The sequence below is a fragment of the Rhinolophus hipposideros genome (genome assembly GCF_964194185.1).
Source record: "Rhinolophus hipposideros genome assembly, chromosome: 6".
NCBI lineage: Eukaryota > Metazoa > Chordata > Mammalia > Chiroptera > Rhinolophidae > Rhinolophus > Rhinolophus hipposideros.
The window spans coordinates 91,552,952-91,579,903 of NC_138052.1; the positions used below are offsets into that span (position 1 = coordinate 91,552,952).

A 26,952-nucleotide genomic window follows, 5' to 3' on the forward strand; every position below is an offset into this window, starting at 1 on the left:
GTAGACTTTCTCCCCGTTTGTTCTCAGGCCTCGAAGGGCTAATTCTGGCATTATGGAATTTTTCCTCCTTTAGCTTCTCTAATCTAATGATAATAATTTCTTGTACTTCCATAATGCTTTACATGGCTCACAGTGTTTTCAAGTAGACTTTGCAGGTTGGAGTCCCTTGAAACCAGGTTCTGGGATGAAGAGTGCATGGAACAAGTTTACTGGGGAGTGTTCTCGAGGTTAACATCTGGGGCGGGGGGTGGAGGAAAGGAAGCAGGATTGGCAAAAGGGAAATGTGGGCTGCAGTGTAGTCAGAACAGAGGCTGTGTGCAGCCGACCCCATGAAGAGCTCTGAGGCTGGGATGAGCCCTCCGAGCTGGAGCACGTTGCCCGGAAGGGAGCCTGAGCTTGGTCAGGGCAGTCACTCAGCAGGGCTATTCACAGCAGGGACCAGCAGCCAAAGACTGTGCTGTCACCAGCGACACTCTGGCAGCTGGGGGACCTGCCTTTCAGCCCTGAAAGTCTGCGGGGCAAGTGACAGGGCCCACTGAAGTGGATGAATATATGGGATCCTCTCAGTAAATCAGGGAGGTGCAAAGGGAGGAAATGAAAGCAGGTTAAAGGTGAAAACCTCTGAAGGGGCATAGAAAGGAGCAGGCGTCCCTCGTCCTTTCTGCTGTGCTGAGCTCGCCTCTGTGTGTGCTCAGTCTTTTCTGCCAGAAGGGCAGCATGCGACAGCTTCCTTACCTCACTGTCTAATCAAGGAAGGAAAACACATCCTTTCCTACTCAGAAATCTGGAGAGTGGAGAAGAGGAAGTGAATTTAAGCTGTCATGGGGTAACATTTTTTTCTCTTATATAGTTTTGTTCAGTTTGCTCCAAAGGAAACTTTCCATGTTTATAATTCCTCTGATAAATTATACTACTTTATAAGACTGATTACTCCATGCATTAAAGCTTCTATTTTGTTTTTGTTGTTCTTCACTTAGATAATCAAACTAAACAGACGCCTACAACTTCTAGAAGAAGAGAACAAAGAACGTGCTAAAAGAGAAATGGTCATGTATTCAATTACTGTGGCATTCTGGCTGCTTAATAGCTGGCTCTGGTTTCGACGCTAGAGGTAACCTCAGCTCAAAAATACCATCTCAGCAGCTGGAAATGTGAAAAATTGACAGACTGCTCTGTTTCTGTGTTTGCAGTGTATGCCATTTTATAGTCCATGCCCTGAAAATGTGTTTCTTCCAGAACGGAAGGGGGAAAGACTTACATTTGCAGAAGTAAAGATACATTCTGTCGCACTTAGTTGTATTCACTTTTAACCAGTTCTGCAGTAACACCTACCTAAGCTTCCCCCTTTGCATGTTTTGTAAATAGGCTCTAGTTTGCTTTTTTTTAAGGAATTAATTTTTTGCCTCATCAGTCTGCATAACTAATTCTCTGAATGGGAAAGGGATAGAGAATGCAGTTAGAAAAGGATCTGTATAAGAAAGATAATCCTTTCTTTTGTCCTGTTTTACTATTAAACAGTTTTGTTCACGGTCATGTTTGCATTCAGATTTCAACAGTAATACTTCTGAAGCCCTGGTCTGGTGTCAGATTTAATAAAATCAAGCCACCTCAATGTTTCCTGATCACCTTTATTAAAATAATTCCTAACATTTTCAGCAGTTTCCCTAGTATGTGTGTAAAATGTGCATTATTATTTTAATTTTAGTTTTGCAGATGGTTTTCTATAAAGTACATTTTTACTCGGTTCATGTATGAATGATTTAAAAAAAGCTACAGAATAAGGTACAATTGCAGTATATTTAATAAACTGTCAACCAAAGCAATATTTGTTTATGGAAAGATTTTGTTTCATCAAGTTGTGTTGTGAGCTATATTCCATATGTTACCTGATACGAACCTGAGTGTCTCAGGAGCAAGTACTGCAGTTAACGCGTGGCGGGTAGTGAGACCCTCCTGTGCTTATTTTCACATCTTCATCCTGGTAGTGACTAGGAGGCACTGGGTGCGTTACAAGTGGTTTCCTAGTTTGTAACACCTACAATGTGGTGCAGATGAAAATACCTTCAGTTGTGTGTGCTTTTTCCATTGTAATATATAGCTAATATACTAAATCTTGTGAGAATTTAATGGAGGCAATTTTCTGCCTGTTTTTCACCAAACAGTGGAGGCTTGACCTGTCTCCCTTAATGGCTGTGCTGGGGGCAGGAAGTACGTTCCCCATTTTGGGCAGGTGCTAGCTGTAACAGGAGACTCCTGGTAAAGCTGGGACCCCAAAAGACTGCTCCCTCAGTCAAAGGGTAAATGAGAAGTCGACTAATCATCGAAGGGACATGACAAAGCCAAGCTCGGTTATGCTGCCCCTCCCCCGCAAGAAGGTGTTTGTCACTGAAGAAAGTGGTTTGGGAGTTGAGAGGAACAAATTCACTCCTGATTGCGATAGTCAGGACATACTTCTTAGATGTTTGAGTCAAACCTTGAAAAATATATGGGATTTCAATAAACAGAGAATGCAGAATAGATTCCAGGTGCAGGGAACAGTGGGAGAAAAGGGTAGTCAGTGGGTCAATCTGACACCCTCAGTCGTATCATACAGCTAAGTGTAGCAAGCATGTTGTACTACATTCAGAACTGCATTTAAAGGTTTGCTTTTGTTTTCTCCTAGGAATATTTGTTGGAGCATTGCAAGTTATTTACAGTTTGAGAGATAATTTTATGCAAGTAGTAGTATATTTTTAGAAGCACTTTCCTTTTCTGCATGGATGTCTGTTTTGAGGCTTCTTAGTTGTGTTTGACATTGAACTGCTTTTCTGGGCCTCTATTTTGGAAAGGTTTAATTCACCATAACTGTTCTTTTACTTACAATGTCAGTGTTATAAATGTTCTTTTATTTAGCATGTAATGAGCAGAGACGCGTGTGCCCAGCACTTACCTAAGTACTAAGGTTATAGCAGACTGGCCACAAACGCTGCTCTACGGAATTGACAGGTTAATGGAGGAAGAGGAGGATAATGTTTATTAAAGAATTAGAGGATGGTGAAAACAATTTTATTGAGGAAAGCAATTCAAGATATATGCTGAAAGATAGGGAGAGAAGAAACTGTTTCGCATGGTGGATAAAGTTTAACAAGGTAAAGATTCCAAAACAAGATTGAACATGGGGATGGAGGTGAGAAAAAAAAACTTTGTAAATGGCTAAGTGCGTGTGTGTGTGTGTGTGTGTGTGTGTGTGTGTGTGTGTAAAACATACATTTGTAAATTCGGATGCCAGAACAAAGATGTCATGTCCCCATAAGATCCCTAACCACACGTGGCCCATAGGCTTTTAGGCATTTAATTCATGGCAGCAGTTTCCACAAGACGAAAATAGCAAAGAAGTAACTTACCAGCTGTTTCAGCTGGTGGTGCTGCCGCGAACCATCCTTGCTTCTGCCCTGTGACGTGGGAGGCTTGAGCCTGTCTCTTCGTGACTAGGGAACCCGGGTCATCTCTCACCCGTTTCCAGGGTGCCGAGAACATTAGTGCCCCATCACTGACCTTTGTGATGTTCAGTCAGTTACACACACTGAGCTGTCATGTTCGTTTTACTTGTGTTTAAATTTGTGGCTATTAGCAGTTTGACCTTCAGTTAATAAGCATTTTCTTCACTAAAAGCTGAGTAGTAAAGACAGGATTCATTCATTCATTCATTCAACAAAATATTTATAATCCCTACTTTGTGTCAGGCACTATACTTGACACTGAGTATACGAGGAGTGAATAAGAGCAAACACAGATCCCTGCACCCGTGCAGCTTATGGTCATATATGGAAGAGTGAAATTTAAGAAATAGGCACAAATAAAAATGCTACGGTGTTTCCCTGAAAATAAGACCTAGCTGGACCACCAGCTCTAATGCGTCTTTTGGAGCAAAAATTAATATAAGACCCGGTCTTATTTTAATATAAGACCGGGTCTTATATACTATACTATAATATATTAATTTTTGCTCCAAAAGACGCGTTAGAGCTGATAGTCCGGCTAGGTCTTACTTTCGGGGAAACACGGCACCACCATTGTGATGAGCACTATAAAGGAAAGAATGCTAAAGGAGAGACTAAAAGGTTAGGGACGACCTCAGAAAAAGTGAAAAAGTGACGTTTGTGCTGAAGCCTGAAGGGCTTGGCCAGAGAGTAGATGGGTGGGGGTGGGGTCTGGGCAGAAGAGACGCCTTGCTAACTTGAAGCAGGAAAGAGCTGATGAACAAATAGATGAAAAGGACATGGTGGGCCCTGTTCTCTTAAATTCTCTTGTATTGATGGAGGTACAAATAAAAGCATTTATGTTACATTGTGACAAGTGTGATAATTGTGATTTGAGTAAGTGCTACCTTAGTTTGTTGGAAGCATTCTGGGAAGGCTTTCTCAAGTAGGAGATATTTAAGCTAGACCTTAAGGATAAATAGATATTTACAGGAGCATAGGGAGAAGGTCTTTCTATAGCAAATGGATTCAGAAAATAATGTCTGTAAGTTCTTGATGTTACTGATTCTGAGGGGCAGCTACAGTATGAGTATTGTAAAAGTTATTTGTAGAACCTTAAACCCAGTGAACATAAATAATTGAAATAAATTGCAGGAATGATCACATTCAGAAAACTGCAAATTTTTAGTTTTGTCTGTTTTATAACATTCTAATGTGGTAAAAACAGTTTTGTTATCCTGCCTTTTAAAAATTGTCCTATATAGAAACCAGCTTTGAAAGACTTTTTTCTAGGTATTTATTATTGTTCTTTAATTATTGTGAAAAATGCAAATACAGGAAAATAGAAGAGTATAATGAATCAACATAAACCTGTTAACTATAACAACATTTTTTCGTTGTTTCATTTTTTGGCTAAAGTATTTTAAAAACATAACATTTTCTCCCAAACATGAATATACATTTCTATAATAACAAGTAAGGACATTTTCCTGTATAACCATAAAACCATTATCAAACAAAAAAGTAACAAGTCCTTAATATTACCTTAAACCAATTCAATAGGTTTCCTCCGTTATCCCAACAAGGTCCACATAATACATTAATTGAATCACATTTCTTTGTTCTCTTAATCTCGAATAGTTCTCACCCATCCCACCTTTTATTTTTCCTGTACATTTTCTTGTTGAAAACAGAGGACTTTCTCAAATATATGGTGATGGAAGGAGAACTGACTCTGGTGGTGAACACACAATGGGATTTATAGATAATGTCATACAGAATTGTACACCTGAAATCTATGTAATTTTACTAACAATTGTCACCCCAATAAATTAAAAAGAAAAGAACAACAACAACAAAAAAAGAAAACAGAGGATTATGACTATTGTCAGATTACTGACCCTCCCCCTTTAGAATTTGTCTCCCCCTGAAAATGTCTCTTTCCCTGGGTTTCCTGTAAGGTAGGAATTCAGTCTATAAGCTTGATTTAGGTTATATATTTATTCTTTTTTCTGAAAGTGTAAAGAACTACAAGAAAAAGATCCCATACTTTCACTTCCAGGATGACTTCTGTTCCTTCTTGTCTTCCCTCCCTGTCTCCCATTTACTTCCCTCTCCCTCCCTCTATATACACAAGAATAATAGCATTAAAAAATTCAAATAGTACAGAAAGATTCAAAACAAATTGAACCTTCTCTTTCCTGCTCCCACAGTGAGCCGCTGATGAGCTTTCCTTTTCCATATGAAAGTGTTATGCTTTATATGTAAAGTGTGGGGGTTTTTTTAATCACCTTAAATGTGACTTTAAAAAGCTTTTGGCCTAAAATGATTCATACAGTTTTCTAAATAATGTTCCATTATTGAACTTCTAACTTCTAAAAAGAGTGTCTTTTAAATGAAATTCTCAAATGATTCCAACTGCTGTTATTCCCATTTTATTACCGTTAACTACACAATTCGACTTCTTCTCTTAGAGACTCCGCACAGACAGCCCAGGAAACCAATGACTATCTGACTGAGCCCAAACAGAGTCTCAAGAATTCCCACAAGCAATAGTCCTAAAAATACTGTGAAATGGATAGTCCTGTGTTTGTCTTCTTTAGAACTGAAGTGCAAGCTGTATTTTCCCCAGTCGCTGTCCATGGTGTCATTACTCATGGTGGGAGCACTGACATCATGAGGAGGTAAAGGTATGCAAGAGTCATTGAAGTACCACTGTAGATTGAAGGATTCTGCACGAATGTCACTGGAAAATGAAAGAAATGGGAAGGCATTCAGGAATATCACTGGCCATGAAAAGAATGCAACATTGTGCCCAAAAAAGGGACAAGAAGAGTAAAAGTACTTTTGAAATAGTGGGCCCAGAAATTACAGCTAAGGTCAGGGTTTTAAGCTCTAATGGCTATAAAACTTATTGTTCATTGTATATCTCATCAGTCAACAAACATTCCTGTAGTACCTCCTCTTAGACTGAACCATAGGAAATTTTCTGTGCCAAAAATAGTTGGATATCAACGACTGCATGGGTTTCAATCTACTCACCAAAGATACTAAAAGAAAGGAGCTTCCCCTGTGCAGGAGCCCAATTCTTAGTGCAAAACCTCAGCGTTGCATCTGCTCTTAAACCAGATGTACAAATTTTACTCAGAAAAGACATGTTCAATCTGTCTAACTGAAGTGACTTGTGCCCATACCTTCTAACCTTGAAGTAACAAGGTACAGAAAATGAGAAACATGTAGCCTTAACACATAAATCCTGAGATGGATTTTTCTTCGATTTACTGCAGAGTAGGACTAAGTGTTCTTAGAGAGTTTGCGTTTTCGGCAACAGCAATTGACGCTTAACCTGGGGAAACCCAAGTGTTTCAGCACATAGAGTATGAGTATGCTTTTTGCAGTTTGCAGAAAACCTAGGATCACTCTGGTAACTTGACTTGCACCCCAACTAGAGTGGGAATTTCCGCGTTGAGTTCTGTTATCTCCCGAGCTTCACCTGGTGCCTGCTGCACGCTGAGTTGTATCTGCTCAGGAACGAATGTGTATAGCATTGTGGTTACAATCTAATTTTACAGTTCAGATCTGTTAGTAAAGGGAATTTTCTTTGGATATTGATTGATAACGTGTGCAAATTTTGAGAGATGTTCCTTTTTTAATGTAGCAAGATAAGGGAAAAGGGAGAACTTTTTTTCATGTAACTACAAAAGTGAAATCTGTTTTTTCCCCAACTTCAGCAGCATATAAATAACTAATGCATCAGATTGTTCTTTTCTTTCAGTTGTGCAAACTGTGCTTAGATTCAGGCACAAGACCGGCAGAAGACTGAAATGAACCATTGACGTGTAACTCTTCAATATTATTTGTTACTACATGACTTAAACTTTTGATTCACTCCTGTGCCTACCATCTATTTATAGTATGTCTGCATGAATCTTTTGGCTGCTTGGTTTCTTTTAGGGCTTATAGGTAAGCTCGAAATTTTATATATTGTGTTTTTATTCAATTTTTTAAAGTATAAAAGTAATCTATGCTTAGGGCTTCCAAATTAGTTCAGAGGTGTCGAAAGTCAGTGTGCCCTTCATTCCCCTAGGGCGTCCTCTCCTCCATTCCCTCACAAAGGATGAAAGTTGTTTCTGGTGTGTACTTAAAGAATTTTTTTATACACACACACATATATGCAGCCACAGTATTTAAAAGACAAGGATAAGCCATCCAAGTCAGTTACTCCTCTTAGACAAGACCATACCCAAAGCATTCTTAATGTAGTGTTCCCTCCATTTTTATGAGATTGTGCCAATTGGAATTATTATGCTGAATCCCTACAAATCTGTCGCAGTCTTTGTTCCATCCGGAAAAAAAACATTGCACTGTGTCAGCACCGCACTATTCTTTTTAATATAACTACCTGCCGCTATGTAAGACAATGAAAGGTGACTCACCTAAAGTTTCCTAATGAAAATTCACAACTGGAAGTGCTGTTGCCTTGAGAGTGACAAATGAGAGGACCTTCTGAGAGAGCCTGGGCAGACACCAACATGCAGTACACAGCACCGGTGACTGTGATTACACTGCAAAGTGATGAAAAAAACATCTGAAAAACAAAAGAGACACATTTGCACCTGATGACGTGTTCTTGGTCTGTTTCAAAGTTTCAGCAGCGTATGCAGTCTTTAATCAACTGTTGCCGTTCTCCAGCCGCCTTGTAGACCTAGATCTGAATGTCGCAGTTTGATTAGGTGTGAATTATAAAAGACGGGGCCCAGTATCTGCCCTTCAGTTAGACTCACTAAAAGATTATCGGTCTTGCCGCTATTTCTGAAAATTTTGACCTTTTATGTACTTGAGCCTTATCCATTTCAACTGACCACTGAGATCTGGTTCCTGCTTCCTATTGTGTATTTCGTACTTCATCCAACCTTGACTTGATCTTAACCACCCGCCCTTTGATATCTAGTTTCTTGACTCCCAAATCTTTCATCTGGATCTGGCCCTAATGTGCTAAGTGGCCGGTGGTCAGCATCTTGTAGCGATCGATCGACAGCGTAGTGTTAGAACAGGGTTCTGCATCCTCAGCACTGCTAGCCTTTGGGCGTTTTGCTTTGGGGCCTCTCCTGTGTGTCCTACGGTGTTCGTCAGCAGCGCTGGTCTCTGCCCACTAGATGGCGGTAGTACGCACACCCGGCTGTAGCAACCGGCCATCTTTCCTTGCTTGGGGGGGACGGGGCGGGGCGGGGGCTGCAAAAGCATGAAACCTGATAATAGGAAGTATGGCCCACATGAAAGTTGGTGTATGTATATGTTTTCCAAAAAGAAGCTCTGTGTTGTTTCACTGTTTTATTAGTCAACGATATTTATGACAACATCTGCAGAAATGAAGGCAAGGAATACTTTTCCTTTGGTGAGATAATATTGCAGCTCCTAGAGGGATCACGTGTTGTGTTTTTCAGACCTGCCTTTAAGGAGTATGCAGAATAAATGGCTATAGTGTGTGTCAAAGGACCTGAGGCTTTACAATGCTTTCAACAACCCCAGGAGGTAGATACTATTATTCCTATTTTATGGAGGAGGAAATTGCAGTTCTGGAGTTGACAAAGTGTCAGGGTCTCACAGCTGGTAAGCGCTACCACTCAGGGTTTAATCACTACCCTACACTACTTCCTGCTGAAAGCACCAAATGATGGATTTGGGGTCTAGTTCGAATTCTGATTTTTCCATACTACTGTGGCCTGTGCAAGTTACTTAGATTTGCTCATCAAGAAGTACCACTATGTTTATATTTTGGTCATGTTATTTCTGACTTAACCACTATGGAGAGGCCTGGCTTTAGAAAGTGATTCCAAGATCTGTATTAGAGTTGGGCTTCTTTAAATAACTCAGCAGGACCAAAGATTCAGAAACAAAATCAACAATTGGACGAAGGGAAGGAGCAAGGAGCAGTTAAAGTAGGGGAAATACTGGGAACAGTTAAAATAGGGGGCAAACCTTGGTGGCAACCGCTTCCCCTCCCTCCCAAGGTCTAGCCTTTCTGACTTTTATGATGTTTTTGTCTTACCTGTACTTGAAAGATACAAGGTATGACTTAAACACCAGTCCTCATGTGACTGCCACCAAGTGAGAAAAGTAGCTAAAATCTCTTTATTGAACCTAATCAATATGACCTGGTGATTGACTAAGCAGCCAGAGAACCATTGTCAGCCATAGCGCAGATCTGGGTGCCCCAACCCCGCACTCCAGGGGCTCCTCAGCCTGTGACAATCCATAATGTGAGTGCAGCATGAGTGCCCGTTATTTTCAGGGTTAGTACGGCAGAGCTATGCCTCTTGGTGAAGTTAGGCCCAACATCTGCGTCAAAAAGTGGTTTGGTTTTGCTCAACTCACGGTGTCCTCCAACGAACGTGCAAAATTAAATAATCATTGAAAAAGATGACAGGTTTGTAATGAAAGGATGTGTGCCATCGCTTCTCGGCCTTTTGGCTAAGATCAAGTGTAGGATGTGTGCCCGGGGGGGAAAAAAAGATTCTTGATGGAAATGTGATTTGAGAGAAAAATCTATATAAGTATTCTGATATTTTTGAGTTCAGGGATTCAGAAATATCTTAGGATATCTTTCTCAAAAATGTTTTGTATACAATACAGAGGTAATGCAAGATCAAACTGCAAATTATGGTAGTTTAAAAAAAAGAGACAGAGAGGACACTGAAAACTAGTATTTATTGAATACCTGCAATGAAGGTATCAGGAATAGATAGACTATAAATATCAAAGTAATTATAACCCTAGAAAAATATCAAATGTCAGAAAAAGGAGCTTTTTTAAAATATAAATTTCCTAACTGCTAGGGATATAAATGTGTAATATGGAAATAAATATGTACCCTTTTAAACAGTGCTTCTTACCCCTGGGAGCACATTAGAACCAACCTATGGTGCTTTTGAAAAATACTGACGAAGACGCTGGAGTCAGAAGGCGCTGGTATTTTTAAGGACCTCCCAGGTGATACTACTGTTCCCATCTGGCTGAGAACCATTGCTTTAAAACCGCAAGCTCAGACAGGAATATTTACTGGGACTGTTGTTTATTGATCTACCTCATTCCTTAGAGAATTATGAGAGCCCTCAGTGTTACTTAAGAACCATGTGTATGGCATAAATAGTAAAGACTGAATTTGGAAGTCTGAATGATTCAGATAAAAATCCACTTACTAGCTGTGCTATGCTGGCAAGTTTTTTGCTTTCTCTGAGGATCAATTTCTCCGTCAATAAAACAGAGGTCATAATATTTCCACTTAAGGGTTTTGAGGGAATCAAGTAAGATAGCATATTTGAAAATGTTCTGATCATAGTGACAGAAGGTTAATAAGTATGAATTTACTTTTAACTTAGTTAAACTTTTATTCATTTGTACTAAATATTGGGAAAAACAACTGGTGTCTGACTGGATAAGAGCAATTGTCATTCAGAGCTAGCAACCAATTTTTCATATGCATGAGAGAACTGAGGATACATTTTCCTAAAGTATTTCATATAACACATACCACAAAAGTATCGAGTGTTTTAGTATTGAAATTGATATTTCAGTCACACACTCTTTGAGTGTGAATGATAAATCTTTCTTTGAAAACCTTTAGGCTGGTGAAACAAGATTGAGGAAAGGTCTGAGACTGGGTCCAAAGCTAAATTTTTATTTAAAAAAAAATTCACACTTTTCCATATTACGATATAATTATCCTAAAAAGCATGTTTCTAAGACTCATCCTTCCTGCTGCTGGAACCCTACAGTGATTTGGTAGGTACCGACCACCCAGGGGGCTTCGCTTAGATGCATAACAACTCTTTCTGCACTCGGGCTCCCAGGCCAGGCGCACCACACTCACCCCGGTTTTGTTGTTACAGCACGCTCTTTTTCTCGCTGCCAAGGACATTACTGTTGCTGGAATGACCTGGAAATTACATCAACAGGAAAGATGGGTATTATTACTTCTCGTCAGATGCACAAGCAGTAATCTCTGCCTTCCATTTACCACCAGTTGTGGGAAATCCAGGCTCAAGAGAACAAGAAGGAAAGGTGGCAGTGCCCTTGACCTTGGGAACTGTATGATCCCCATTCCAACCACAAAGGTTAAAGAGTGACGAGGGATCGGGGATTTCAGGATAAGTTCCAAACTCTTTCATCTACATGACTCTTAGTCATCTTTAGAGAGACTTGGATTTTAAATAGAATGAGTTATTCGTTGTTTTGGAAGGAATGTTTCTGAAAGAATTGGTGGCATCATCCAAAATTCACTTTTCCCTTTTTTTTTTAGTTATTATAATCTGCAGCCACTTAATTAAATTTCCCAAAAATTATCTGAATTAATCTGGCAAGCATCCAGAAAGGAAATTGATGTTTTTGTTTGCCTGGCAATTAGGAACTAAGCATTCTGTCAACACTCTTCTCCCACTTCCCTAACATTCCTCTCACTCCCAAGGTCACCATCTCACTAGTTCCCCAGCTTAGGGTTTGAGAATTATGTTTGGTTCCACATTTCCCTTTCTTTTCCTTTATCCATGGTATGTAATGACCTCTCCTTACATTGATGTTCAGAAATCTTGTATATGTTGCATTCTATGTCAAAGGAAATGTGCTGAGGAGAGCTGTAAGAAATGACATCACATTCTCAGGACTGAGGTTTAAATTTGGGGTAATATCTAGTCAGCAGCTATGACTAGAAATTCTTATTGGAAAAAATTTTGTATTATTGACAACTGGAATGTAAATAACTTCCTTCCACTTACATTTTAGCCAGAAGGCTTTGGCCACCTCAGCACAGCTGCCCTGCGTAGTTGACACCTTTCTTCTCTTGTTTGCTAACATTTGCTTGAGTTCCAACAACATGCCAGGCACTGTTATCCATGCCAGGTGCTGCTCGTGGCTTAGTTCATTCCAGCCTCATAACAGTCTTAGGAGGTAGGTGCTCTTATTACCCCCACTTTACAATGAGGAAAGAAGGCACGGAAAGTTTGAGTAACTTGTCTAAGAAAGTGGAAGAGTTGGGATTCCAAAGCCCAGGTTCTTCACCACTGGTCCAAACTGGCCAGTAATTCTCCTCTATTCCTTCAGAGAGCTTGTTCATTCCATCCTTCCCACACCACCCTCAGTCGTCTCATTGTCCTCCGTTCCTTGCCTGATTTTTTTTTCCCCGAGACCACATCTACCTTTGTTCTTTCACAGCAGGTCTAACATTTCATACCTATTACAAGGCAGCTTTCCTGAAAAATGTCACCCACTCTGACCATGGCTGACTCCATGTCACTTATGGAGAACACTTTGTATTGTTATCAAACTTTGCTTACATGTAACCTTAAACAGCAACACCCTTATAATTCAGAGACCACGTGTATATTTGGCAGCCCAGTCATTCTACGGTGTAGCAAAGAGCCAAGAAGAAAAGGGGGGAAAGTTTTAGCCCCCAAATAGGTATGAGTGTTCATGGACTAAACTTATTTTGTGCTCATAAGCTATACTACCTCTGAGCTTAAGGAACAAATAATCTAGAACAGGAAGTGGCAAAATGGCCCATCCTGTGTTTTTTGTAAATAAAGTTTTATTAGAACACAGCCATGCCCATTTATTACACATTGTCTATAGCGGCTTTTACACACCAGTGGTAGAGTTGAATTGTGAGAGAGACTGGCTCTCAAAGCCTAACGTATTCATTATCTGGCTCTTTATAGAAACAATTTGCCAATCACTGATTTAGAAAATCTGTTAGAAGAAAGTTGGAGCAACATTAAATTACAACTTACATAGATAAATCATTCCATTTCACTTATTGGTGTAAATTAAACTCTGCTAACTTTCTTTAGGATTAATTTATTTCAGAGATGCTAAATATTTACTTTCATGGTTCCCTTGCCTTGCAAAGGGGGTTTATAAAGTAAAAATAACTTATAGTGTATGAATTCCCACCCAGTTGACTTCATGGCATGTTAACACATCCTCATTACATCATTATGGGTAATGTGATAACTCACTATATTTCAACTTTTTTGCCCATTCAGAGCCTTGGAAATTGAAGTGTCTCTTTATAGGATGGATATTAAAATGTGAAAGTGTGTGAATGTATGTGTGACTGAATTATAAGTCTTCCAGATAATCTGTCAAAATGAGCAATTACGAGAATACTCTTTCCCATTCTTAAGCACATTTGAATGCATGAGAGTTTTTGTGAAAACAAGAGTTTTTGTGTTAACAGTCTTGATAGTCATTTGTTTTTATAAAGAAAAAAGTAGTATTCATTTTTCCTTACAGAAACCCATACTTTTATTCAGTTTTAGAAGTAAGTGTGTGATTTTATAAGTGAAGTACAGAAGAGTTGTAGACCATTAAAACTCTGATAGAATTCAAACTTTTATCCTCTAAATACTTGCACATGAGAGTAACACAAAGCCATAACTCATCATGAATATAAAAATTATATTTTGCAAATGCTTGTTATACAAACATCTAATTTGTTTAACATTCAACAATTTGTTCTCTGTTAAGACTTTAATAATTGATGAATTACCCTGGTATATATTATATAATAAGTGAACTCAGTGAACAAGCATGATTAAGATCAGGCTTACAATTAATCTCATATAAAATGGCCTTAATATTTATTTTAGAAGAAACACTTCAAGTCTTTTTTAGCACTTGGAAAAATATTGATTTTTTTTTTCATTTAGGGGTAATACTTGAAGAAAATTAATTACATAACACTTTTACTCCTTATGTTTTTAAAAGATGAAAAGGTTCATCTCTGTTTAGAGTAAGTCATAAAACCATAAAATGAATGTATTTTATGAAGTAATCAATAATTAACTCCATAGTTTTTATTATTAGCTACTTCCTGCAAAATCTGCTTTTGAATGAATACTAATTTAAAATGTAATAGCAATTTTGGAAAGATTTCAAGAGCTATGACAAAAGTGCTCAACACAGGCAGTTATTTCTTCTTCATTAAGTTTTCCATATGGTTACAAGTACACTGAGAGTTCAAAGTTTTGAACTGGTCAGTATTTTGACAGATGTTTGAAAGGACACAATTGCCTTTGAAAAAGATATTCTTCCTCATTCTGTATATGGCTGAGGACCATGAAAATACAACTGTATTCGGAACCTTTCTATGCCCCACCTGTTTGTTTTTGTGCCTCGTGTAGGGTTTGGCACTCAATCTATAAAGTGCCTGTTGAACTTTTCAAAGAGTAGTTTGATGCTCTGATAACATTCTGCCATAGTAAGGAATAGAGATAGCCTGGTATGAGCCTCTGTTAAAATGTATTGAGGGTGATAAAGTAATTTAGAACAAGGAAGTCAGATTCTCTGAAACTGCTTCACAGGTTTATATAACCTTCCTATGCTTCAGTTTCCTGGTCACTTCAGTTTATGGATTAAGTTATGAACTGGACCTTTCCCCTCTGTCAGCTTGAAACAGGTATTGTGGATAATGGTGCTAATACTGGTGAAAAACAGAGTTTTGGAGTCAGATAAATCTGGAATTGGGTTTCGCACCTACTGTGTGATCTTGTTAACATTCCTAACCTTCTGGTTGCTGGTCTGTTAGAATACAAATGATAATATCTGCTCAGCCAGATTATTATAGAGATTAAAGGAGATGCAGTGTAAAATATGAAGCCAGCGGTTGGCGCTTAGCAGTGGTCTCTTTCTGAGTCTTTCTCTTTGTCTTCCCCCCTCTCCATTCTCCCAAAAGAAGAATACATGGAATGCATTTTGTCGTCATCACCTCGGACTCCTTTGATGCCAGCAAAACAAATTGTTTTTTTTTTAAATAGTGATGGAGTCTGTAGTTGAGTCAATTTATATCTAAAGGTACATGAGTTTTTCTAATGGATTGTTTTAACTCAGGAGCTTTCAGGAGCTTCATGGAAGTTACCATGTTGATTAGACTTGGCCAGCAGCTCCTTCCTGGATTCTGGTCTAAGTATCTGCAAAGGAAGCTGACACTATTCAAGTAGAGAGAAGCCTCTAGAAGGGCAGACACAAACACAAAGGTTTCCAGTTGCATCACTCTGTTGAGAACTCTGCTTTCTGTCGGCCTAGAAGAGAAGTTTCATGGTAGGTTGCAGAAAGCCCACCACTACTTGCCAAATGCTTTTCCTTTAAGTAGCTCTTTCTTCCAAAAGCAGAGTGAATAGATTTCTCATGATGTTAAAAGAAAAGAAAAACCATCAACGTTTGGGGAAGGGAATGCTTCCTGGAATGGCTTTTTTTATGCCAGTGTGGTCTCAAGTCCAGTGTTCCAGCCAAAGGACAAATATTTATCTAAATCTTAATATATAATAACCCAAGAGTGTTTTCATATAAGTCTGGAGATATGACCAACAGCAGTAACTGATCATTAAGGATTAGTGATGCAGGTAGAAAACAGTGTCCAGGATTTCCTTAAAAATCACCCTTACATTTCAGCATCTCTAAAACACTTTGATAATATCAGTCACACACATGTGCGTGCACACACGCATCTAAACAAAGGCTCATTTCTCCGGCATTAACCAGAAACCCTTAGCAAGCACCCAAGTGGTGCAACAAACAAAAGTAAGTCTGAATGCTGAATTTCCAAACTTCAGTATCCACATCCCAATTCTTTGAATATGCAAACACAATCAGGATAAATGATTTGCAAACAGTAATATATTGGAGAACAGAACTAGAGCTGAGATCGTCTGCCAGGTTTGAAAATAGTATGTATTCTTGTCCACAAGTGGGTCCTACCCAGGCCTATGCATCAGAACTCCCAGGAGAAGATCTATAAATCCATTGCAAGAGCCTCAGATGATTCAATGATCATGTACATCGGACATTTCTATGTTACACTGCTCGGCTGCAGATGTCAGCATAGACCTTTAATAATTATTAAGTCTAACATGAAACAAGCACCATGATTTCCTGGCTGTATGTAAAATCTGGGTTGAAAGTCCCTGAGGTCAGAGAGCCAGGGTTTCAGGTCCCAGATCTCTTAAGCCAACTCCCTGTGGTACAGGCCGTGCCATATTTGTGCCACAATTATCATCATTCAGGATTTTAATTGTTCATGGAATGTTTCTTCCTATCAAGCACTCCCACTCCTACTATATTCCCAGTGAATACCTCGAGAATGGTATTGGCAAAGGAAAGTTAAGGGAATGAATTCAAAAGATCCTTAACACCATAAAGCTTGGAAGAGCAGCTCTACATGTGAAGAAATGTAATAGGTAATAGCCCAGCCAACTTTTATCCAATAAATTTTTTTTGCCCAAGCTCCCTAGCCTATATCACATGTTTAATTTATTTTAATAGTCATTTTCACTGATAACCAATATAAATTAATACCATACCACCATTCCTCACTGTATCCTAAGTCAAGACATAGCTGTAAGGCTGAAAGATGGTCTTTAGGAGTTTCTCCACATCAAGTCAAATAAACGCTACTCACCATCAGACCTGCTCCTAAAATTCCCGGGAACCACCACTCAAAGCAAGAGATGGGGTTTTGATTTTCGCCTTCATCAACTGCACTGACGATTATAGGTATTGCATTGAGAGTTACTCCCAACAGAAGCAGAACCAGCAGGCTGAATCCATTGCAGGATGTCCATCCTTCACAGCAGGTCATGGTCACCCCCTGGTTCAAGGAGAAGTGCTGTCAAAGTTGCTGTTTGTGTGGCAGTGTCTTGCCTTTTATTCTGAGTCTTTCAACCTAGTTAAAATTTAGCATTTGTGAAAAATTATTGCAGGAAGTAGTTCGGAGTCCAATAGGGCAGGGCATTATTATGAGGACAGATACAGGAAGTAAGGATAACTTTATATTATGATGGAGTGGGAAAAGGAAGGTGGGGAAAATATTTATAGATTCTGTTAGATACATTTGTGCATGAAAACCAAAAAAATATATATATATATATGGGTTTAAGAAATGCTCCTCTTAATATATTTTACTAGTACACCTAATAAGTGAAAACAAGAATACCCAGTTAATATCAACTTTTTTTTCCTGTTGTATCAACCTTATTACCAGCTATGGAAGTTCCTTATTTTGAAATTGTTCAACAAGAGAATGAACAGATATGAGATTAGGAGAACAATATGTCCTCTGCTGAAAATGTTCCTGATTTGTCAAAATTCTAGGGCATACACAAAATTTAAAAAATGTTTTGATGTCCTATTACTCCAGTCTCGTAGACTTAATTCATTTAGAGACTACCCATCTAAGATTTGTGAGAGGTGTGATTCATGCTACCAGACTAAAAGTGGTCAAATATGGAAACCAGAATGAAACATAGGAACAGGAGAGAGACTAGAGGGGAGATTACCACATTTTATTTTCTTCAAACTTTAAGCATTTGCTTGGTCATGTACAGTACATTTCTGGACCAAGTTTCCATATTGTCTGCCTACTAGTTTGTGAGCTTCTTGAGAAAAGGTCTATCAGTTGGGATAGGCTTTAAAATGTGAAAGTGCTCATTTACGGTGATTGTCCATCATGGATCAATAAGGAGACTCTACTCATGGTAATTACTGAGAGGCCCAGGTAACAGAGGCACCAATCATCTTCATCCTGGCTTCCACAGTTGTAGAGCCTGAGTAAAAAGATGTGATGAGTCTTAACATTTCTGTCCAGAGGAGATGAGATCCACATCACTTCTGATTCACATTTTATTGGCCAAATGAGTCATTCAGTTATGTTTCAGCCCAAATGGGTACTGAAATACAAGCCAACATTTATCCAAAAGAGTATCAAATATTAGGCAACTCTACTCTAACATCTACCATGCCTTCTACTTCTGTGTAATTCCCATCCTAGTCCAGAGCATGGATTCGGCAAATGCTGTTGGGAATGATGAATGAATGAATGAGTGAAAGAAATAGAGTCCATAAGCTCAAGTGTAATGGGCTTAGAGAATAGTAGCCCATCCTGCAGAAGCAGAAGGCACTATTAAACATGTTACACTGGGTGTGTCTGCAACAGCTCTAGTTTGGGGTCCAAGCAGAAAATAACTCTTTGTACCAAATGGATTAAAAACACCCCACCCACCATCACAGCACACAAAACACTGAAAACGACTGAAAGGGCACCACTATAGACATTACAGTGGGCTGATGGAAACTTCTGCATGGTTGAGGTTTCTAGAGCAATCAGATATTTACTTTATAAAAATTAACAATTAAAAATTACCCTCCCACTGCGTTATACAAGTTATATGATTATGCAGTTTCTATTATACAAATAAATTATATATTACTGAGTTGACTGCATGTGAAGAGGCAGTCACTTTTCTTTTTTGTTGTTGCAGTTGACGCTCATTATTATATTAGTTTCAGGTGTACAACACAGTGGTTAGGCATTTGTATAATTTACGAAGTGATTTCTCCTGATAAGTCCAGCACCCTCCTGGCACTATACATAGTTTTTATAATATTTTTGACTATATTCCCCCATATTCTACATCCTGTGACTATTTTGGTAGTCACCTTTTTTAGAATGTGGGCTCTGCAATTATAAATTTTTTTCCTGTTTTCATAGAGTGTTGAACTAAAGAACTGTTTAGGTATTGGTTTATTCATAGGAACCTGAATTGGTTGGACACCATCTGACTACGAGAATCAAGATTCTGATTTCTAAACTCTTTGCTGGAAGATCAAAACTAGTAAGTAGTATGCTTTGTTAGTTTATTTCCCCTTGGGCTTCATACTCCTTACACTTGTGACTGAAAGTATCGGAATTGTGTAAAAATTGTAGAAATACAGTCTGTACCTTATGAAATGGAAGGTATTTAGGGATAAAGCTGGAAAGGGTATTAGCTTATAACTGAAGAGAAGGAGTACTCGTAAAGGTACACAACTTTGGAAGTATCTTTCCAACCTCTATGTTTCCCTCTGTAAAAACAACCCCCAAAATTTACATGAGTAGAGTTTCTGATTCTCGTTTGTACTCTGGAACTTTGCTCCCAGGCTATTGCTAATTGGAATATAGGTCAATACAGAAGCTCAGCTCTTCCAACTTCTCCTGGAACTTAGAATTAAAAAGAGACACTAGTCATTTATTTTGTTCTGCATGAAGTGGGAAGACATGTGTATGAGGATTGGGCTTTAATTGCATGTAAAAAGAAATTCAAAATAGAAATGACTTAAATAACATAGAAATTTAGTTCTTCACACACAAGAAGTCTGGAGGTAGGTACTCAAGATCCTGAATGATAGTTCCACTTTCTCAAGATTCCTTCCAACTCATGGATCATCTCTTTAATCTCTTCATTCTCATGATCAAAATATGGTGGCCATAGCTCCAACCATATCTGCTCTCCACTCAGAAGGATAAAGGAAAAGAAATGCCGACCTGCTTCCATTTAAAGAGTGACCTGTGGTGGCCTGTGAGCTCAATTGGTTAGAGCACGGTGCTCTTAACAACAAGGTTGCTGGTTCGATCCCCACATGGGCCACTGTGAGCTGCGCCCTCCACAACTAAATTGAAAGAACTACTTGACTTGGAGCTGATGGGTCCTGGAAAAACACACTTAACATAAAACAAAACAAAACAAAAACTATCACAGCATACCATAAAAAATAAAAACATTTAAAAACTTAAAAAATAAAAGAGTGACCTACCAATAATAGTCTAGAATATACCCATGTGACAACAATTAACTGCAAGGGAGCCTGGGAGAAATGTGGTACTGATTTCGAGTGATTTATGCCCAGTTAAAACTGGGGCGAGGAGGTAAAAGACAGAGGGTACTGGGTTGGCAACCCACAGTCGCTACCATATTATATAAATTAGCGAGCTATGCTAGGAGAAACAGAGAAACCAGTCTGCAAAACAGGAGTAGAAGACACAGATGTGCAGAAAGCAGTGAGAGACCATGTGGTGCTGTTGCCACGCAGCAGCTTAACCTTTTGTTTTTTTCTACCTGCCCCCCAAAGAAAGGAGAGTCTGCAAGACGGATCCTTTCAGGGACTTTGCTAAACCTTTGTGTTTGCACCTTATGCCTCCTATTTGGTCCCAGAAAGATGACTGGACAGTCAATGACGAGTAAGATTCTACACGGAAGGAACAACTCAAGCCAGACTCAGACGTGGGGACCAACAGGAGAACCCACGGGGTTCACAGAGGCGGGCACAGCCCCCCACCGTCCTCAGGCTAAGAAAAGCCTCAGCCTCTGTGGCTGCATTCCTTCCTGAAACCTGCAAGGGAACTGATTCATTGAGGTGCTCTCCATCTATGCATATGCATATAGGTTTTGTCCCTTGGGGAAGTTTAGACTTTCTGTCCAGCTGTCTGCAGGCAAGGGTGATTGACTCAAATCAGTTTTCTATTGTGATGTATAGAATTCACAGATCTTGAGATTGACAAGCTTTATCTCCTTTGCTTCCCCACCTAACTAATAAAAGTTATTGCGCAGGCCTGACCAGGTGCCACAGCCCAGACATTGAGGGTGCTGGTCCCTTGGCCTCCACATTTAAAACTCTATTCATGGCTGCTGTCTTTTCTTAACCCTGCGCTGCCCTCGTTGCTCCCCACAACTCTCATCATGCAGGATGCAACATGGCACTACGGGGTGGCAGAGAAAGAATAGCTGCCTGCTTTCTCAGGACTTTCTACTTCTTGATTTCTACCCTAATGAGACTGACTGCCAGTCCTGTCTTTGTTTTCTGTGAGATGCCTCTATGTGCTCATAATAAATTATTCCTTTTATACTACTTGGAGTAGATTTCTATTGGTTTGCAAACTAAAACTGAAAGTTGCTAAAATCAAGGAATGAAAAGTAGACAAATAACTTGTCGCGTACCACACTAAAGCAGCAAAAGGAATTCAGCAAAAGGAAGGATTCTGTCAAGACAGACAGGGAACTAGGACTCCTCTCAGCTTTGGAGGATGGCTGGAATTTGACAGAAAAAAATGGTCAGAAGGGTATTTTCTGTACCAGTGTCAGTTGCAGAAAAGTAAAACTCTTCTAGCTATGTTAATCAGAAAGAGATGTAATTGGTGGATAATATATACAAAATTGTTGAAAGGGCTGGAAGGGCCGGCTCCTGTTAAGGTATAGAATCGACCACCCCTCAATTGGACAGAGGACACACGCGATAATGGAAGTCACACAGCGAGGTTTATTTCCAGCTAGCTGGGGTCCGAGTATCTGCCCGACGCAGCGGGTTTCAACAAGGACCCCGAGCACTCAAAGCCAAGAGTTTATATAGCATCTTTAAAGCATCCAATAATTTTCCATAGCTTCAAAGAGTATACATATCATGGGCTTGTTCCACATTCTGGGGATTTGACAAGATAAGCTGGCTTGTACCCCACCCAGTTGGCAGTTAACAAGATAAGCTCTTTTCAAACAGGACATCTGGTCCACACCCTGTTAAGGTCATCCAGAAAATGGCTTCCTTTCTTATGCTAACCTACTCTTACACTCCAGGCTGGAAGGGAGGGCTCCAGGCTGGCCTCTAGAAATGCCTCCCAGGACATGAATGCCAAATGGTCCAGGGGAGCCGCTGCCTCAGTAGTAGTCCAAATGGCAGGAAAATCAAGAAGTCACCTCTGGATTGGTCAAGTTCAAACATATACAACTGCAGCTACAGTCCAGGAAGCCACTGCCCCTGCACACCAGCCCCAAGGCCACTGACTGTAGCCCGAAACACTGAATTTGATTTCTGCTTCCACTGCAACTGCTTCTTAACTTATGTGAAACTAATATGTGGACCCAGGAATATTGCTGTCATGCAGAAAACTCAAAACCCCCCAGTCTTCCTTAATAACAACAGACAAAAGTAGCAGGAAGATGAACTCCACCTCATTTCTGTCTTTCAGATCTCTCAAGGATGGATCTAATCATTGAACTATCCAAACCTTAGATGTACGATATTCTGGGAAATGTAGCGTTTAATCATTCCAGCCTCTGCTGTACAGAAAGACTTAAACTGGAAGGACATCGAAATGGATACTAAGACAATTCACCATAGTGATTTTATTTAAACTGTATGAAGAAAATTTTCTCTAGATTATCTGGGATTACCGTGGATCAGATTCTTTTAAGATAACTTGACCTATGTTTGTATTTCTTACATGTCTTAGATGTCTAGAATATCTAGACAGACTTATATGTGTAGAGTGACATGTAACATTAAATAGATTCAGTTCAAGATTTGTCTTCCTGTACCAATTTTCCCTGGATAATGAAGACCACTAGTATTCTAATTTTAAAGTTAAAAAAACTAAGACTGAAAGAAGTCAAGTACTCTGCCCAAGGTCCCCCAGGTGGTAACTTAGAGCTGGGATTCTAAGTCAGGTCTCAGTGACCTTAGGTGGCAGGCTGCTTCTGTGCCTGAAGCCAGAGAGGGCATGGCCTACCCCTAGGGCATCGCCCTGCCCACCTCCCATTTTGTGCAGCCCACTTCTTGTTTCTCAGCTTTTCTGCCCATACCTGGGCCTCCTGCTCCATTTATCCCTCCAACCAGGGTCTAGTGTTAGGTTTGTTTCCTGGCTTCCACCCTCAGGGCAGAAACGCTCTGTCTCTCCCACAAGACCCCACCCCTCCCAACTCCAGATAAGTGATAAGTGACCTGATCGGAATGGGCCAGTTTCCCTCTGGACCCATTAGCTGACAGATGAGGGGTATTGGAGATCATGTCTCATATCCTGTTCCTATGACATTATTGTGACTAGCTTGAGAGTGAAATCTTGACCTGGCCTACTGAGTGCCTATGTCAGTGGAAAAGCTGAGCCATCATTGCCTACTATGAATGTGCTCTTCCCTTTATCATTGTCTATGAGTCGCACTATCTGGGTTCCTGCCACAAACCTATCATGTGTTCAGTAAATACTTTCTTAATATGCAATGACTTGTGACTTCTTATCATTGTTAAAATAATCTATAACTTAGTCATGACAAGTTATAAGGTCTATTATTGTTATAGACCTTATAAGGTCTAGGTTATAAGGTCTATTATTTTCAGACTTTCTGTTTCCCTAATGTGAAAATTGTATATTATTTCCCTCCAGGGGGCTCCCCTCCTGAGCACCCAGAGAGTACTCAATATACAGCATTAGAATCAAGGCCAAATTTTCTATGTTCTATTTTTAGATAGGGACATGAGACCAAATCCTTCGTAATCGTATGGATGCAATTGCTAGGTTCACTCAACGCTGTCTTCAAATTAGGTTTCATACAGCCCAAAATCATAAGTTGTCTATCATATCCTTATAGATTCTTAGGAAAAGGGGTTATTCAACCTCTCTCTGTAGTCAGGGACTTTTTTTCCCCATGTAACTAACGTGAATGTGTCTGTAGTTGGAAGCTGGTCCTCCTTTGTCCATAAAACAAGTGGAAAACATCTGGCAAACATGAGAAATTGAAGAACTCTTTAGGGGGCAAATGGGTGGCTCAGTTCGTCAGAGCATGAGCTCTGGGTATCGGGGCTGCCAGTTCGATTCCCACATCGGCCAGCGAGCTGCATCCTCTGCAGCTAGACTGAAGTCAATGAGCTGCCGCTCAGCTCCTGGGTGGCCAGATTGCTCATTGGTTGGAGTGCGGGCTCTCAATCACAAGGTTGCTGGTTCGACTCCCACAAGGGATGGTGGACTGCGCCCTCCTGCCTGCAACTAACAACTGCAACTGGACCTGGATCTGAGATGCGCCCTCCACAACTAAGATTGAAAGGACAACATCTTGACTTGGAAAAGTCCTGGAAGTACACACTGTTCCTCAATAAAAGTCCAGTTAAAAAAAAAAAAAAGAGCTCTTCAGGTGTTGACTAATAGTTACCAAGTTACTTTTAGCATTTTTTTTCTTTTCCTGAACATGTTATTTTAAGTATTATCATCATCATCATAATTATTATTATTATTATTTACACTTTTTTAGCTCTGTTTCTACAATCTGATCTTGCCCTTTACTCCCCTTTCCTGTTTAATTCCCTCCCCCACGTTAGGCCACCCAGTGCCTTTCCAGAGCTTCCAGAACAAAATCCAGACTTCTGAGGGTGCCTTACCAGACCCTTCCTGGGTGGGCACAAATGACCTCTGGCTTCAGTTTCCCCACTCTCTCGTCATGATCTCTCTGCTCCAGCACTGCCAGCCTCTCTCTGTCCAATAAATGTGTTCCCATCTTAGGACTTGGCACTCACTGTGTGTATCAGTTGGAACTGGATCAGGAAAAGAGAAGCCACTCTGGCAATTGTTTTTGAAGGAGAAAAAGATTGAATTCAGAGAATCCAATGCATAATAAAAGGATGGGAAGGCGTGGTTGCTCTTAGCTTAACAACCATCGCCAAGCACCAGAGAATCAGGGAGGCAGGAAGCTGGTGCTGATGGGCACCACTGCCAAGGCGTGTGACCTGCGGGAAACCTGCCTGAGTAGTGACACATGCAACACCAAACCCTGCGTTTGCCAAAGTCCACACGTCCACCTGCATCGTGAGACGAGATATAATGACCTTAGGGGAAGAAGGTACTCTGCCCCCAGAACACTGGGGTGAGTGATCCTGGAAATGTGGTTCCCAGGCTTCCAGCCCTGGTTCAGGGCAACCTGGAGGGGTGGGAGTGGAAGAGCCCAACACGCAGAGCTGGTGCTCCTGCTGCCCCGTGGCCCAGAGGCTCTCTTCTCCTCACGATCAGCTCTTCTTAGAGGTGTGAACCACTCTCCCGCCCCATACACTTGCTCATGTGGCATCACTCCCGCAGCACTTATTAGTACCAGAAAGGATCACATCTGTTTACTTGTTTATGTTCTGTCCTTCACTACAGTCCTGTCTTTGCAGTGGTAGCCAGCACCCCCAGCTGTGGACTCCAAGCTCCCAGTGTAGGCCCACACCCACAACAGTGCCCAGCTTGTAGTAGAAACATCATGAACACTGTGTCCGCCCCGCCTCGCCCCTACTCCCAGCCAAATCTCAACGGAGAGTTTTCTGTGGATTCTATAGGCAGTAAAAATAGTTATGAGGGACTTTTTAGTCATGAGGGACTGTGGAGAAAGCACAGTGGACCCCACCCCGCACCTTGAGAAGTGCATGGGTTTCAATGCCTCCCTGTGCGTTGTCAGGCCTTTGCTTGGTGGCTGCCCCCATGTGACACTTTTGCGTACACTGAGGTGGCTGAGAGTTCCATTCGACAGTCTTTAAAGACTGCCCTCTCGCGTGCCGGCAGAGGACCACTGCAAGGTCCTGGCCGGCACAGAGACTGAGAGCGTGGCTCTGGTATCCAGCAGCTGAGACTAAACCTGGGGTCTGCCTTTTCTTGTTACGGAACTTGGGGAGTTACTGACCATCTCTGAGCCTCTCCATCTGATGCCTCCTCCCAGGGCCACAGGAGCAGCACCCCAAAAGTGTGAATTAGTACCTTCGTTACCATTTCTACTTACCCTAAAGCCAGAGTCACCAAACTATGGCCTCCAGGCACATCTGTCATTGGCCTGGTTTTGTACTGCCCCCAAGCTCAGAATGGCTTTTACATTGTTAGAGGATTGTAAAATTAAGACAGAAAAACTAAAAATAAGTGGCAGAGTTGGCGATGGCCACAAGCCTAACTATGTACTGCCTGCTTTACAGGAAAGATTTGTGACCTGCTGTAAAGCATAACTTCCTTTAGACTGTCTTGTGGTTTACTCAATTGAATAGAATGAAGCTTTTTTTCTTCATTAAGAAAATATTTACTATTATTGTTCTGGGAGAAGTTCCAAAAACATAAAAAAATAAGGAAGCCTAGGCCCGTCGGGTAGCTGCAGGCTGTGAGGGAGATGCCAGGCTGGGCCTCACGGCATCCGCCTGCATTCATCTCTGTCATGTCCTAGATTTATTCCCATCTGGGTGTGTCTGGGAATAGAATACAGAGATTAGCTAGCAATGTGCCTTAATAGCACCACTTTGGGAACGCTGATAGGATTAGCAGCTAACAATCGATCTTCGGGAAATTCCAAGGTGCTATTTAGGGCTTTTGCTGTCAGCCTCAGGTCCAGCTCCTTCTGGGAAAGGAAGAGAACAGGGAGGAGGTTACCCTTCCTGTCCCCATCAACCTGGCTACATCTGTGTCTTCCCCTGCCGGTCCCTCACTCCTGTTTGGCACTGCGCTTCCTCCCCACGTCTGCATGTGCACACCCGTCTGGGGTGGGGGGGGGGGGCGCACGCTCAGTGGATATCTGGTCCTCCAGAGTCTGTCTGGATCTTATCAGCTCCTAGAGACATTTCTCCTGCTGTTTGTGTCCTTGTGACTTGATAGAAAAATTGTTCTGGACTACGTTTAATAGGAGCTGAGTTATCCAAGGAGAAGTCTTTTATATAGACAGTTGGATCTGCTTCCAGAGTCCTGGGTAAATGAAATGTTTTCTTTAAGTGCTAACTGTATTCTTCAAAAGGCTGTTCCAGTGCCTACACTCAGCCCCTCTCTATCCCCTTTGTTCCCACAGCACCCACCCCTCTGCCCCCCTTTGCTCATGGGTCTGGGATAGCTCAGAGAAATCCAGGCTTGTTATTACTTCCTACCACTGTA

The 26,952-nt window shown here is 40.7% G+C and overlaps 2 protein-coding genes across 27 annotated transcripts in view; one reads left to right on the forward strand and one right to left on the reverse strand.

Annotated features, from left to right (window-relative positions):
- MFF (mitochondrial fission factor) overlaps window positions 1–1,823 on the forward strand; it is a 31,082-nt gene extending 29,259 nt beyond the window's left edge. For all 26 annotated transcript variants that reach the window (XM_081052106.1, XM_081052087.1, XM_081052084.1 and 23 more), the window contains one exon: window positions 978–1,823. In XM_081052106.1, coding sequence (XP_080908232.1) covers window positions 978–1,109 — 132 coding nt within the window. In that variant the 3' untranslated portion in view covers window positions 1,110–1,823. The remainder of the gene's footprint in view (window positions 1–977) is intronic.
- Window positions 1,824–4,740: 2,917 nt separating this feature from the next.
- TM4SF20 (transmembrane 4 L six family member 20) lies at window positions 4,741–17,088 on the reverse strand (the record flags this gene model as incomplete). Its single annotated transcript, XM_081052112.1, has 4 exons — window positions 4,741–6,204; window positions 7,895–8,046; window positions 11,329–11,394; window positions 16,909–17,088. 4 exons carry the CDS (start codon window positions 17,086–17,088, stop codon window positions 5,907–5,909), a joined length of 696 nt encoding a protein of 231 aa, XP_080908238.1. The 3' UTR covers window positions 4,741–5,906.
- Between the last annotated feature and the right edge of the window lie 9,864 nt (window positions 17,089–26,952).